The 12,436-nt window shown below is 41.3% G+C and overlaps 1 protein-coding gene across 2 annotated transcripts in view; it reads right to left on the bottom strand.

Annotated features, from left to right (window-relative positions):
• The window catches only part of TMEM245 (transmembrane protein 245), a 77,982-nt gene extending 66,460 nt beyond the window's left edge, over positions 1-11,522 (bottom strand). The window contains exons 1-2 of one of the 2 annotated variants that reach the window (XM_050311003.1): positions 10,872-11,522; positions 1,122-1,239 (exon numbers count right to left, since the gene is read on the bottom strand). In XM_050311003.1, coding sequence (XP_050166960.1) covers positions 1,122-1,239; positions 10,872-11,522 — 769 coding nt within the window. The remainder of the gene's footprint in view (positions 1-1,121; positions 1,240-10,871) is intronic. The other variant, XM_050311011.1, reaches the window with a different exon arrangement.
• Between the last annotated feature and the right edge of the window lie 914 nt (positions 11,523-12,436).

The raw sequence follows: 12,436 nt of genomic DNA, 5'->3' as shown, positions 1-12,436 counted from the left end.
AAACAAGTTTTCTATATGTAAGAAAAGGAAGAATAGAAAACACAGCTGAACAAGTTTCTCAATGAATAAACCAAGTTGTTACTGTTCCTTACTTAAGTGAATTTAAACTATGCTGATACAGAGAACAATTTTAAAAACAACATGCAAGATCACATGAAAATACACACAAAATGAAAACATTTTAGATATCAGAGGCAGATCAAGTTCCCCCCAAAAAATGTGTATTCATGTTAGATCTCCATAGAGTGGGATCGAGCTGGGCCTTCTTGGGCTTTGGCTATTCAGCCCATACTTCCAAACACAAGACTGTCAAAATTTAAGCAAAGGCATAGCTACTATGTGTAGCTTAAAACCTCAGGAGAGCAACCCCATATGGTGAGAACAATCCTCAAAATCTGCTGCTAAAACAAAGAAAATCATAAAGTACACTGTGAAACCTTCTATCATGATAGTCTTCTATTATTTGCATGATACATTCATCATAAATTCTGATATGAAAATATAAGCTGATAATCTGTCATATTTAATGTGCAGTGTAGGTCTAAAATATTACTATAACCTTATATTTCCATTAACACATTATATAGATTACTGGCAAATGTATTTTACATTGCTGATACCACCTTGACATGCTTGTTGACTCCTGATAGGATTTTTTTTTTTTTTGCTTCTATTACTACTATTAAATGCATTTTACAGCTTCAGCCTTTGTTAATGGCAGGCTGTCAATACAATAATAATAATACCATCACAAGTGGAAGCCTAAAGCTACCCACATGTGACCCTAGCCTCTCCTCAATGTCAAGGAGTAAGTACCTGGTCTGTGGACCAAATAAGGGAAAACTGTGAGACATACAGAAAGTTTTCCTCATAGAAAACGATAAGAAGTACGAACTAGGTAGGAAGAGTGGAAGACACATGTTGCTCAGCATCTCGATACCTTCCCATTCCCTATTCCAGTGCTCCCTTCTGGAGACATGCAGCCAGAATCAAGGAGCTGAGGAAACAGTGCACACTTCAGCCAACACTCCATCACACAGATTTACTAGGAAAGCAAATGAGGAGCTTTGTTGACAGACTCCCCCATGAATGGATCAAAATAATAAATTCTAGTTACTCACCTAAGTGAAAGAGCAGCATAAGCCAGACAGGAACAGAGACTGCTTTTAAGTAACGTTCAGTGCTTACATTCCACTTGAATGAAACCATCAGAAGGTAACCAACTACCAGTGTCCATATCTGTAAGAAAAAGATACACATAGGTATGTATACACAGATGAAAACAGAGCTCTATTGTACTCACGTATGTGTGTACACACAAGCAATACAGAGAGAACTGAACTCAGCTTCTAAGTCTTTAGGAAGCCCACATTTCAATTAATTACAGGCGTTTTTTCTCCATGTAGGAGAAATATAAACTCAGTATGAAGTGTAGGAGCACGCTAGTACGGTTCTAAAGTGATGGGATATACATGCTTTGTTGGGCACAAACCCCAAAAGAAGGTGATCTTACACCTGAGATCAAGCAGTTAATCTGGAAATATTATCGAAAGGTAAGAATCTAAATGAAACAGGGTCATCAGTGGCACTTGTAGGGCCATGGGAAGACAGAGCACAGCACCACTCGTTCCAGCACAGAGCAGTTTGCCAGCTCCTGTGTTCCTACCCAAAGAGACAAAAGGGGCTTTAAAAAAGCCATCAGGAAGCACAACAAAAACTGCTGTTCCTCAGTGGTGTTGGTCCACAAAACAGAGATGCCTTTAAATGACTTATGACACGTAATTTTATCATATATCTAACTAAAAAAACCAAGGAGACAAGAAGGTATTGGTGACAATGTATCAAGAAACAGAAGCGGTCATTTTGGGTTTGCTGCTTCTAACTGCTTTCTACAACTCTACTCATCAGATAAATCACAACACAGAATTCTAATTAAGAATCTTGAGATGAAGAATTTGAGCTTGAAAGCGCTGAAAAGAAGGAAGCACTGGCAACAGGTAGTGAAAAGTTGCAACTCAGGAGAAAGTATGAAATAAAAGAAGTATAAAAACCTGTAAAAATAAAAACTCAGTGTTGCACTTTTAAAATAAATAAAGACATTTCTGGCTCAAATTCAACAAACATTCCCTATCCATAACTGGCTAAGCACACCTTCAAATTTACACTTATAAATCCATAAATCCCAATGAATTTTTAAGAGAATTTCTATTAACAGCATTTGCTGAATAAGACAACACTGTAAGAATTAAGAATGCACAGGTAGAGACACAGAACAAGTAATTAGGCAGAACACACCAAAAGAGTTTTCACCTCTTTACCCTGCACTATCTGCCTCATGCTGAAGATGCAAGAGTTCCTGTGAAAAGCAAGTTTGTATGACTACTCCCATTTATCTAATTGGTATATAGGAAATCTTAATTGTACTGAATCAAACAGACAAGCAGTGACAGTCTGTGGTAACTTCAGAGGGATTGATCACACATGTAAGGTAATTTAAAATCCCTTAAGATATGTGAATAAAGGTATACCCTTTCCATACTAATCTTTCTAATTGAAGCAGATCACAAACTTTTCACTGCTATCTAGGTCTAGCTTTTCATCAACACATCTGCAAATTGGTTATGGTCGTGTGTGGACTCAAGACAAATGTCTAAAACTAACATAACCCATACACATTAAGACTAAAGTAATAAACAAATTTTTATTGGAAAGGCATAGCAACACTACTTTAACAGTATAGGTTTATAACAAATTTACTCACAAGGCACTTCACAGCACAGCTGTAATTGCAAGAGATAAGTCATCATGAAGATGCTATCCTACTTCCTAACATCAGCTACATAGCAGCTTTGAATGATAAATCTTCCAGCATTAAGCAGATTTTTCTCTTTAGCTTTTAAATTTAATGATAAATTACAAATGGGAGACTCAGTACGTTCAGTAATTTAAACTTTCTGATTAAAAACAAGCCAAAAGTAGGAGGTTAAGAGGGGATAAGACTGTTTAAGAGCCAACAAAGCCAAACACGTTGCACTTTTAGCCATGCATGTAGCTGAACATTACAGGGTTTAGGTATTCTTTAGCTATCTTTTGTGTTGTAAGTTAAAATAATTGATCAGTTCTCTTTTCTAAAAGCTTAGCAAATGACACAAGTAAAAGTATTTATTTCTACTGAATAGAGAGAAATAGCTTACTTCAAAACAAACAAGTTGCCTTGTTCCAGAGATCAAGCAATAACAATCCTGAAGTAGTGTAAAAAAACTTATGTAGTCAACTGACTGGTGCAAGAAGTTTAATTTCAGTGAAATTAAATTAATTTCAATTCAATTTATTGGTTGATGTGATGGCCAAGCAGTTTCCTACACTGCAAGAACCACTGCACAGGAAGTAGGGTAGCCTACTTCCAACAATTCATAGTTGAAAGCAAATGACAAAGCAAATTAACCTAAATTGACATGGACTAGGATTTCATCCCATGCTAACTTGGCAACAGCATACCTTTTTTTTTCTTAACCCTTTAAAAGCATGTTACATAACCTTTCCCACTGTTTTTCAGGGTGGTCTCCAAAGGTTTTGGCTACAAGAGCATGACAATATAAATAGCCTCTTTACTATCATACGTCCTTCTCAAGAACTGACATAACTGAAACAAAAAATAAAAGATACTGCCTACTTTCATTAAAATTAAGGTACTGCAATTATTGTAATGAAACTGGAATTGATAAAACACTATGCTAGACCAAAATGACTATAAATCTGATTTGTAAGAGTACAGAGCTAACCAGGTAACTAATTCATACATTTCAGACTTCGTAGAATGAATTAGTTACCATAAATTATTGATTTATCAAGCTTTAGTCAGTTTGCAGATGCCTAAGTTTCACCATGTACTCTGAGATTTTAGATCACTACTCAATCACAATTGTTATTTACGAATGTGCACAACTCCCATATATCTCAACTTTGGGATAGTTTAATCCTGTAAGATTTCCTTCCTCCTTTCCTTGCTTATCTTAATTGTGTGAACAGACAGCAAAGACCTCATTTTTCACATCTCTTTTGCATTTAGTAGCACCCAGTATCCTTCACAAATTGAACAAAATGTCACTTTGCCTTCGAAGTAAAACTGCCTCCTTTTCTGAATAAATAGTTGTAAGACTGCAGTCTTGGATTTTGGCATCCATTTCTATGTTAAAGCGGTAAATTTAAGAGGGTAGATGTAAAGATACTTAGACAGGTCTGAAGGGCTTCAGTTCTCTTTAAATTGCCAACTGGAGGCAAAATTACACCATAGAAAGATGAAGCTTTTATGTTAAACTCAGTCATCTGCTTCAGTGATTTTTCTTTTAAATTTTAGTGTTGGAAAGTCTAGGATTAATCAGAATGACCATATCACCAATGTTACTGAAAGTCTGTTTCTCATTACTGTTCAAGTTGAAAGATTTGAAAATCTGAGCCACTCTTTTGGCTTTGGCATCAGTTTTCAAGAACAAACTCAAACTCAGTTTTTGACAACATTTATATTGATTTATATTGGAGAGTAAAATCCTTTATTTACACGGTTCCCTCCCTCTCTTTCCTATCAACAAGTTAATCTCAAAGGGGGAGGTTTTACAGATGAGCTCATTTAATAGCTCACTGCTACTGAAAGTGGCAGTTCATTCTCTCCTACCGCCAGCTGGGCAGTCCCACCTATTCTGCACAACAGCTTCAACATTCAGTCAGCCAGCTAAAGCTCCCTAAGCTCATAAAAAACTATCTGTAATTCAGTTACAGCAAAACAGGCTCACAGAAATCTGACAGGCACCAACAACAGGGCAACTGAAGCATATGTCAGAAGTGGGATAAGCAAGAACAGCTCCTCACTGGTAGCAAAGCTGTTGGAATGATTTAGTCTTTCTTGGAATGCTGCCCCAACAACTTAACATACGGTAGCAAAACATTTCCTACCTGCTTCATGTGCCTTCTCAGGCAAATAGTGTGATTCTTGGGGTGGTCCTGGTGCAGGGCCAGGAGTTGGACTTCAGTGATCCTTGCGGGCCCCCTCCAAGTCAGGATATTCTATGATTCTGTGAACCACCCCACAGCAAACACAACAGTGAAGACTGAGAAGATTAACTAACAGCTACTTCTTTTGATATATGCCCTGCCAACCTTCCAAAATTTTTCAGTTTTTAACAAGTCAGGACCTACCAAATGAGGTGTTTCAACTCTCATTTTCTATTTGTCTACCCTTGGCCATTTTGAAGTGCTGCTCTTTTCAACTTGAAAATCACACAGCAAGGTTTTTAGGCTTTGGATTATGTTTTGATTTATTGTTTGGGTTTTTTTAATTGAGATTTAAATTTAAAACTGTTTGATGAAACTACAGATGTAATGCAAATTGCTATTTTCCAGCTTGTTTCAGCATTCTGAACCAAGAAAAAGGCCTACCTACCTCATCACTTCCCTTTAGTATTTTAAAATAAAATTTTCATTTGAACATTGAGATTTTCATTAGTTTTTCTTAAAATAGAAAGTCCTTATAAACACACTGACTACACATTAACACAGCACTTTCTCAAACTTTTAGAACTGTGCTGTAGCACGAAGCTGGTTGAAATAAGTGATCTTATGACAGGAATTCATCGTTTCTATATCTTCTTCCTCAGCAGTGATGCAGGCTGGCAAAGGAAAACAAACCTACCACAGAAGCTGAGCAGAATAGTGTTGGACTTGAAAAATGCAACAACACACCCCATTAAATACACTGCTAAAAGCCAAACTGTGTTTGGTTTCAAAAAAATCACAGTGTTCTCTTCAGCTTTCTCTTCATTTGCAAATAGTTTCATGAACAATATAAAAGATAATAAGGAGGCAGATGACAAATTATGAAAATGTCATTTTGACTCCAGTTTTCAGAACCAAAATTAATTTCAGGTGGCTATACTGCATATTCCTTAGTACACAAGAGGAAATATCCCATAGTGTGTAGAGTCTAGCAGAGTAAGAGTGTGTAACTGTCCTTCATTTAGCATGGAGAAAGCCTTTGTTAAACAGATTACACACGTGAGACTATTGTTCACCTCAGAGCAAAGTCAATCACCTCTTCCCTTCACTAAGGAAGCCATCATTTACATAAAGTGGGTTCTAACTGAACACAAGTCTTGCCCCAAGTCCAAAGGACTAGAACAGTGCACCCATTCTGTTTCTCCTAGAATCCCCAACTTTGACATATACCCATGTTGATGTCTGCCATTAAAACACACAGACTACCAAAACACATGAAAAAGAAACATGGTGTTGACTGAGATGACTCTTTTTTGAAGGGACAAAAGTATGAACTTATAACTGAAACCTGGGGTGGGGGAGCAATCTGACCATCAAAATCTGCACTGCCACACAGAGGTTAAAAGTATTTTCAGTGTGTCCTGCAATGTTTCCTACACTGTGAGTTTAAGAAAGAAAATATTAAATATAAGATATCCAGAAAATTGCAGCTATGTTGATGCAGGATGTTGAAAATATTTCTCCCTTAGTTCACTTCTCCTGTCTTAATACAGAAATTACTTATGAGAAATTCACAATAAAAACACTATTCAGAAAACAAGCTTATCAAGATTCACTTGCAAAAAGAGGTTTTACAGAGCACATCAAATTCTTTCCCTGCAGACAGAGCACCACTCTCTGACAACCTTCATGGTAGCACTTTTGCAAGAGATAGCTCCTCAACATACACAACTTCTTCACTTTCTTGTTTTATTATATAGAATACAGTTAAAATTTTGCTGGACAGTTCCAAAACGATCATTCCTGTCAGAGCTGGTAGAAAAAGAATACATATAAATACCAATAAATAACTAATATTGTGTAGCATATATCATTAGGCTTTAGGTTAGTGTCAGCTTAGAGTTTGGGGCTACAGTTCAGGCATATGAATCAAAACAAGCTCCTAAGCCTCTTCAAGAACAGTACCTCACTGCAGGCTCTTCCAAAACTGAGGGTGGGTGTGGAAGGGAAAAATAACAGTAGAAAATAAGACATTATCAACATCTCAGACTTTCCCTGCCCCTCATCATCATGTTTTTAAATAGGCCACATGTGGCCTCCACACAGTTTATCAGGTTGTGAAAACAAGCCAAAACCTGTGGGTTTGGTAAGATGTGTTTCCAGTCAGTACCTGTCTGTATGATTTTTAAGCCAAGATACCATAATTATAAAGGATTATAAAAAGTGGAAAGAATACTTAAAAGCTTTTTCAGTGTTGTTTTTTTTTTATGCTGGGCAACTTTTAGAAAACTGCAAGCCTGCTTTAAGAAGAAAGACAAGGGGAAAAAAAAACCAGCTACTCAAAACACTCAAAAAACAGAAATTCTATGCACATCAAAAATCAGAACTGTGTTTTTCTCATTTGTAGTTATTCCCATATAATGGTCAAACTATGGTCAAACCCTTTATTTTGCTAGAAGAAAAATTGCCCCATCAAGTGAACTTGACAAAACATAGATGCTTTTCTGCCTCCACAGCAGAACTGCGGAAACCAAACATCTCAGAGCATGTGACCCAAAGCATTTGCCAGGAAGCACGCTTGAGAATTTCAGTGTGGAAGGGCTACTTAGGGACTGCTGACACCTAATGCCAACACAAATGGAAGTTTCCCCGGTGGATGACTCTGATAGATTCCCTCACAGGGAACAGATAGTCCATCAGCCTAAACAGGTAATGCATACTTTGACAATATTCCAGTGTGGAAACACCACGGAAAATGGTGTTTCCAGATTTGCCCAGCACTATAGTAAGGATAAGATTGTTTAAGTCCTCTTACTGCATGTACACCTCTAGAACAACATGAGCTGCACCTAGTACAATCAGAGATATAAAAAATCAGAGATATAAAAATATACTGACACACACATATCAGTACACAGTTCTGACCCTGACCAATAACTTGTGACAAACCAAGGAAGAAAGGCTGGCCAGCAGAAAAAGATTTTGACAGCCCCATAATCAAGTTTACTACAGAGAATTCTGCCCATTATGATTATATCAAATTTAATTTACTAAGATGAACTTCAGAGGCAACACAGAGCAGCTGTATAATTCTTTACATCTGCTGGGGTCTACAAACTATCAATTTTCCAAACAAATATGAGCATGGGAGTTCTTCTAAAAAAAAAAAAAAAAAAAAAGAAGAAGAAAATACAACTAATAGCTTGCATTTGCTGTATATTACTCTAAGTGTAAAACGTCAGCCTAAAGTAGTTTGAACTTTTGCCACAAAGCAGAAGAATCTCCCATACCTTAGATACAGTGCTGGACACAGGCATACTTCCTACAAAACTAGGGCAACAAGGCTGTCCCAGGTTAGTTTTCAGAAGGCTACCTATAAAAGTAACCACGCTGAAATTGCTGCAGCATAAAGGCACGTAGGGGTATATTCAGTCCACTATAGGACAAACTCCCCTCCTTTCCGAGAAAGAAGAGTAAAACATTCCCATTTCCTGTTATATGTAACTGAAGTTTGTGTAGGGCCTTCTACATAAGGCTCCAGCAAACAACCCATTGAGAAGGCTGGAGTCAGAGCAAGGAACTCATCTGGAGTTTTTCACCAACCTCTAGATTTAAGGCCCAGTAGACCACTACATTTCTTGAGCAAGCTTCTTCAAAGATGATGGAGGAACTGTAAAGCAAGAAGGGAAAGAAAAGGAGACCATGGGAGTGAGATGCTTGTAAACTAGCTCAAGATCTTGCTCTTCAAATGCAGTGTTCTGCAATCACCTATGAAACAATCTCATCATGGAGGTACCTAGGATTGCAGATTCCTAAACTGCAGGTGAGATTTAAGAACCACAGACAGGAAAGTAGCCACTTCCAAGTCTTTAACTCATCAACACTATGAATGGCTTTTCCAGATTTGAGGACAGCAGGACAAGAAAGCTCTTTAATGTACTGGTGCCAAGATGCAGTTTACCAAGTCATTATCACATGAAATTGCTGCATTTGAAGAACCGGGGTTTTTTTCCTGGAACTTAAGAGGAAAATTTCTGTCTCTGTATCATGGCCTTGTAGATACCATAAAAACACCTTTCATTAGAGAACAGCAGACTAGCATTCCAAAAACACCCAATTCTCATGATAGGCATCTGCTCACTTCTCTAGTACAGCAGAGAGAACCAGAAAAGGACAAGACAATCATGCACACAGAAGGAACTGTGGAGGATTCAGATCCCAGAGAAGAACAGTACAACGGAGCAAACCAATGCATAATATTTGAGATTCTTATGCAACTAACATGCAGAACATACGCATGTAAACAGTGTCCTGCAATATAACATGGCTTTAAAATGCTTAACTGAAGTTAAAGCTGATACTATTAACTGATCCAGCTCAGGGCTCCTCAGCAGAATGGATAAAATTAAGTTAGCCTGCTACAGCTCTGAGATAATACAAATCAAGGAACCACAAAATTAAAAAAATGGAATAGGAACACACTATAAAGTGTTTAGATGATGCCAGGCTGAGTTGAGGTTATTTACAAAGGAAAGCAGCCTGCTTAGAAAGCTACTGCAACTGGTTTGCTTAGGGAAGTCTGTGGCCAGTTACTTGGACACAAACGCAGAATTTTCCCAAGGAACTCAAGCCTGAAGAATTCTGGGGCCAGTTAAAATCTTACATCAGTTCAATGAACACAAGCCTTAAATCACAAATACCAGTGCAAAACCAAAGTATCAGACATTGCGAAATAAAGTTGCACTGAGCATGCACAGTGCATTACAACCATAGTTATGAGGTTAAATCAGTGCAGTTTCCTTTAGTGCCCTGATATTTACTCAGTGTAAGTATGGCTGAATTAACAAAGTTTTAATAAAAGCCTGGACTTAGCCAGGTCAGTTAGTGTAGCAATATCACTGATTTGTTAAAAATAAAGCGAATGGGTTAATGCAAAGAAAAATCTTAAACTTATCAAGTAAATCGTGTGGCAATAAATCAGTGCTTCCCACCAGTACTAAGCCACGCTTAGATTCTGACACTACTCAGCTGAAGGTAAACACGGTTTGTATCTTGCCTCTTCATAAAGAGGGAATGTGTCTCTATCTACTCAGTCTCAATTATACTTCTGAGGACAAAACAGACCAGAAACACACGTCCCTGACATCTTCCAGAATATGACAACACTTTAAAACAGAAAGCCAAGAAGATTTCTTCCTCCACTGTCCTGGAAACAAAGCACATTCTTCAGCTTATTCTATTCACACTAGAAATAGCTCAAAATATCCTCTGTCAGTACATTCAGGAAAACTATTACCCAACGGGGAGGGAGTATTTTGTTGCTTTAAAAAATAGAGCAGCTTTTAAAGTCTTTGATATCAAGCAATCTGAGCATGCAATTGTACATTAGTATTTAACAAGAGTTCAACTTACTGATCTTCCATGCTTTCACATACCCATTTGCTTCTGATACATAGTATTTTCTGCATTCTCAACTATAACTAGTAAAGTGTAAATGAGTTCTGCCAGAAGCTTTAACTAGTCTACTTACTGAACAGGACAGGGAAAAACAGTCTCCCAGATTCTGTCACTCTAAGCAACATCTGAGAGTTAAATAGCTTTACCTTTTTAACGTTCAAATTGAGTTTGCGCCGTTTGGTGTTTTAAGAACGAAAAGATACCCAAACAACCTAGTACACTGAGAGACAAGCCTTAAGGTGCCTTCGCCCCCCCGCCAAGTCACTTGTGCAGCTGAGCTGAGCTGAGCTTCCATTTCACAACACTTTAATACACACCCCAGAGCTCAACAAGCCTCAACAAGGCTGAGTCAGTTTTTGACTTAGCAGCATCTCCAAACCGGGGCACGACCAAACCACGGGCGCGGAACCCCGACACTCACTCACCCACTGGCTGCTGAAGTAGTCGAGCCCCTGGCAGATGAGGCGGGCGGCCTGTGCCAGCAGCACCTGCACGCCCAGGGAGCTGCCCAGGCAGTACAGCCCGTAGAGCAGCGGCCCGCCGGCGCCCAGGAGCAGCAGGAGCCGCCGCCGCCGCAGCACCTGCTCGCCCAGCGCCTCCACGCCGTAGTTGGCGAAGCAGATGGGCAGGAGAAGGGCGGCCAGCAGCACAGGGGTGCGGGAGCGGTGCAGGCGGCCGAGCCAGCGCCGCCCCAGCGCGGTCAGCGAGGTCTTGAAGGGGTGCAGGAAGGTGCCGCAGAGCACGGCCCAGAGCAGCGGCCGCAGGAACGCCTCCAGGATGAAGTACACCAGGACGGCGGCGCCGCAGCACAGCCCCGCGAACAGCAGCGCCCCGGTGTTGTAGAAGGCCTGTTTGATCGGCTTCTCCAGCCGCGGCAGCGACATCCCCGCCGCCCCGCCCGGGCCGCCCAGCGACAGCCGCGGCATAGCCGCACCCGCGCCCTCCGCGCCGGGGGACCCGTCCGACCGCCGCTCCCGCGGCGGCGAGGCCGGAGGGGCCGCGCCGGGACCCGCATCGGAACTCGCGTCCGGAGCCGCGGCGGGAGCCGGCGGGGGCTGCGCTGTGCCGTCAGCCATGGCGCAGCACGGGCACCGCCGCCGCTCCGGCCCCGCTGCCGGCGGGCGACGCGCAGCTGCTGCGGCGGCGGGCGAGGGCTGGGAGCGGGGCCGGGGCTGCCGGGGCGGAGGGGGCGGAGTGGCGGCCGCGGTTAAGGTGCCGCCGCCGAGCGGCTCCGGGCACGGCGCGGGCGTGCGCCCAGCCCGGCGGGAAAGGGGCGGTGCCGGCCGGGAAGGGCGCTGGGAAATGTAGTTCCGCTCCGGGAGAGCCGGCGGCCGCGCTCCCGTCCCTCGGCGCCCTTATCCCGCCGAGCGCGGGCCGGGGCTTCTCAGCGCCTTCCTGATGCTGGCTGGAGAAGGCGGCCAAGGGCAGGAGCGTGGAATTGCCCAGCAGCTTGCTGCATATCCCCATCCCAGAAGTGTAGTCCTGTCGCTGCTACTTCCTTAAATGCTGTCCTATCCCTACTGCTGCTCTAGTCTCGGGGAGCAGAAAAAATTCGGGGCTCTGGACTGTCATTCAGAGATGTGAAGTGTCAGTTGGAGGGCAAGACCGGTTAGACCATCTTAAGAATTTTGTCTTGTCTGAGCATGTTCTGGCACCAAATTATTTAACAAGGAAGCATCTGTGCTTTCACTGGGAATCAGGCCCACTGAAAAGGTAGTTGTTCTGTCTGGTTTTTTAGATCTGACATTTGTGATATTTGGCTGCATCAAGTGCGATTTGCAAATAATCTAGCGGGGAACTAATTTCCTGCAGCTGTCATATACCAGACCCCTGAGTCCAGGCATAAGGGCAACAGCTAACATTTTACAGGTGGTCTAAATGCCTCTGTAATAAATACGCTTGGTCTCAGCAAATTTTGCAAGGGCTGAAATCCATGGTATTTGAACTAGCTCAGTGCTGGCACTGTGCTAGTCAAACAGTTTTCCCTCCA

Source organism: Myiozetetes cayanensis, unplaced genomic scaffold (genome assembly GCF_022539395.1).
Source record: "Myiozetetes cayanensis isolate MyiCay16 unplaced genomic scaffold, myiCay2020 scf1, whole genome shotgun sequence".
Lineage (NCBI taxonomy): Eukaryota > Metazoa > Chordata > Aves > Passeriformes > Tyrannidae > Myiozetetes > Myiozetetes cayanensis.
This window is presented reverse-complemented; position numbering and strand designations above follow the sequence as displayed.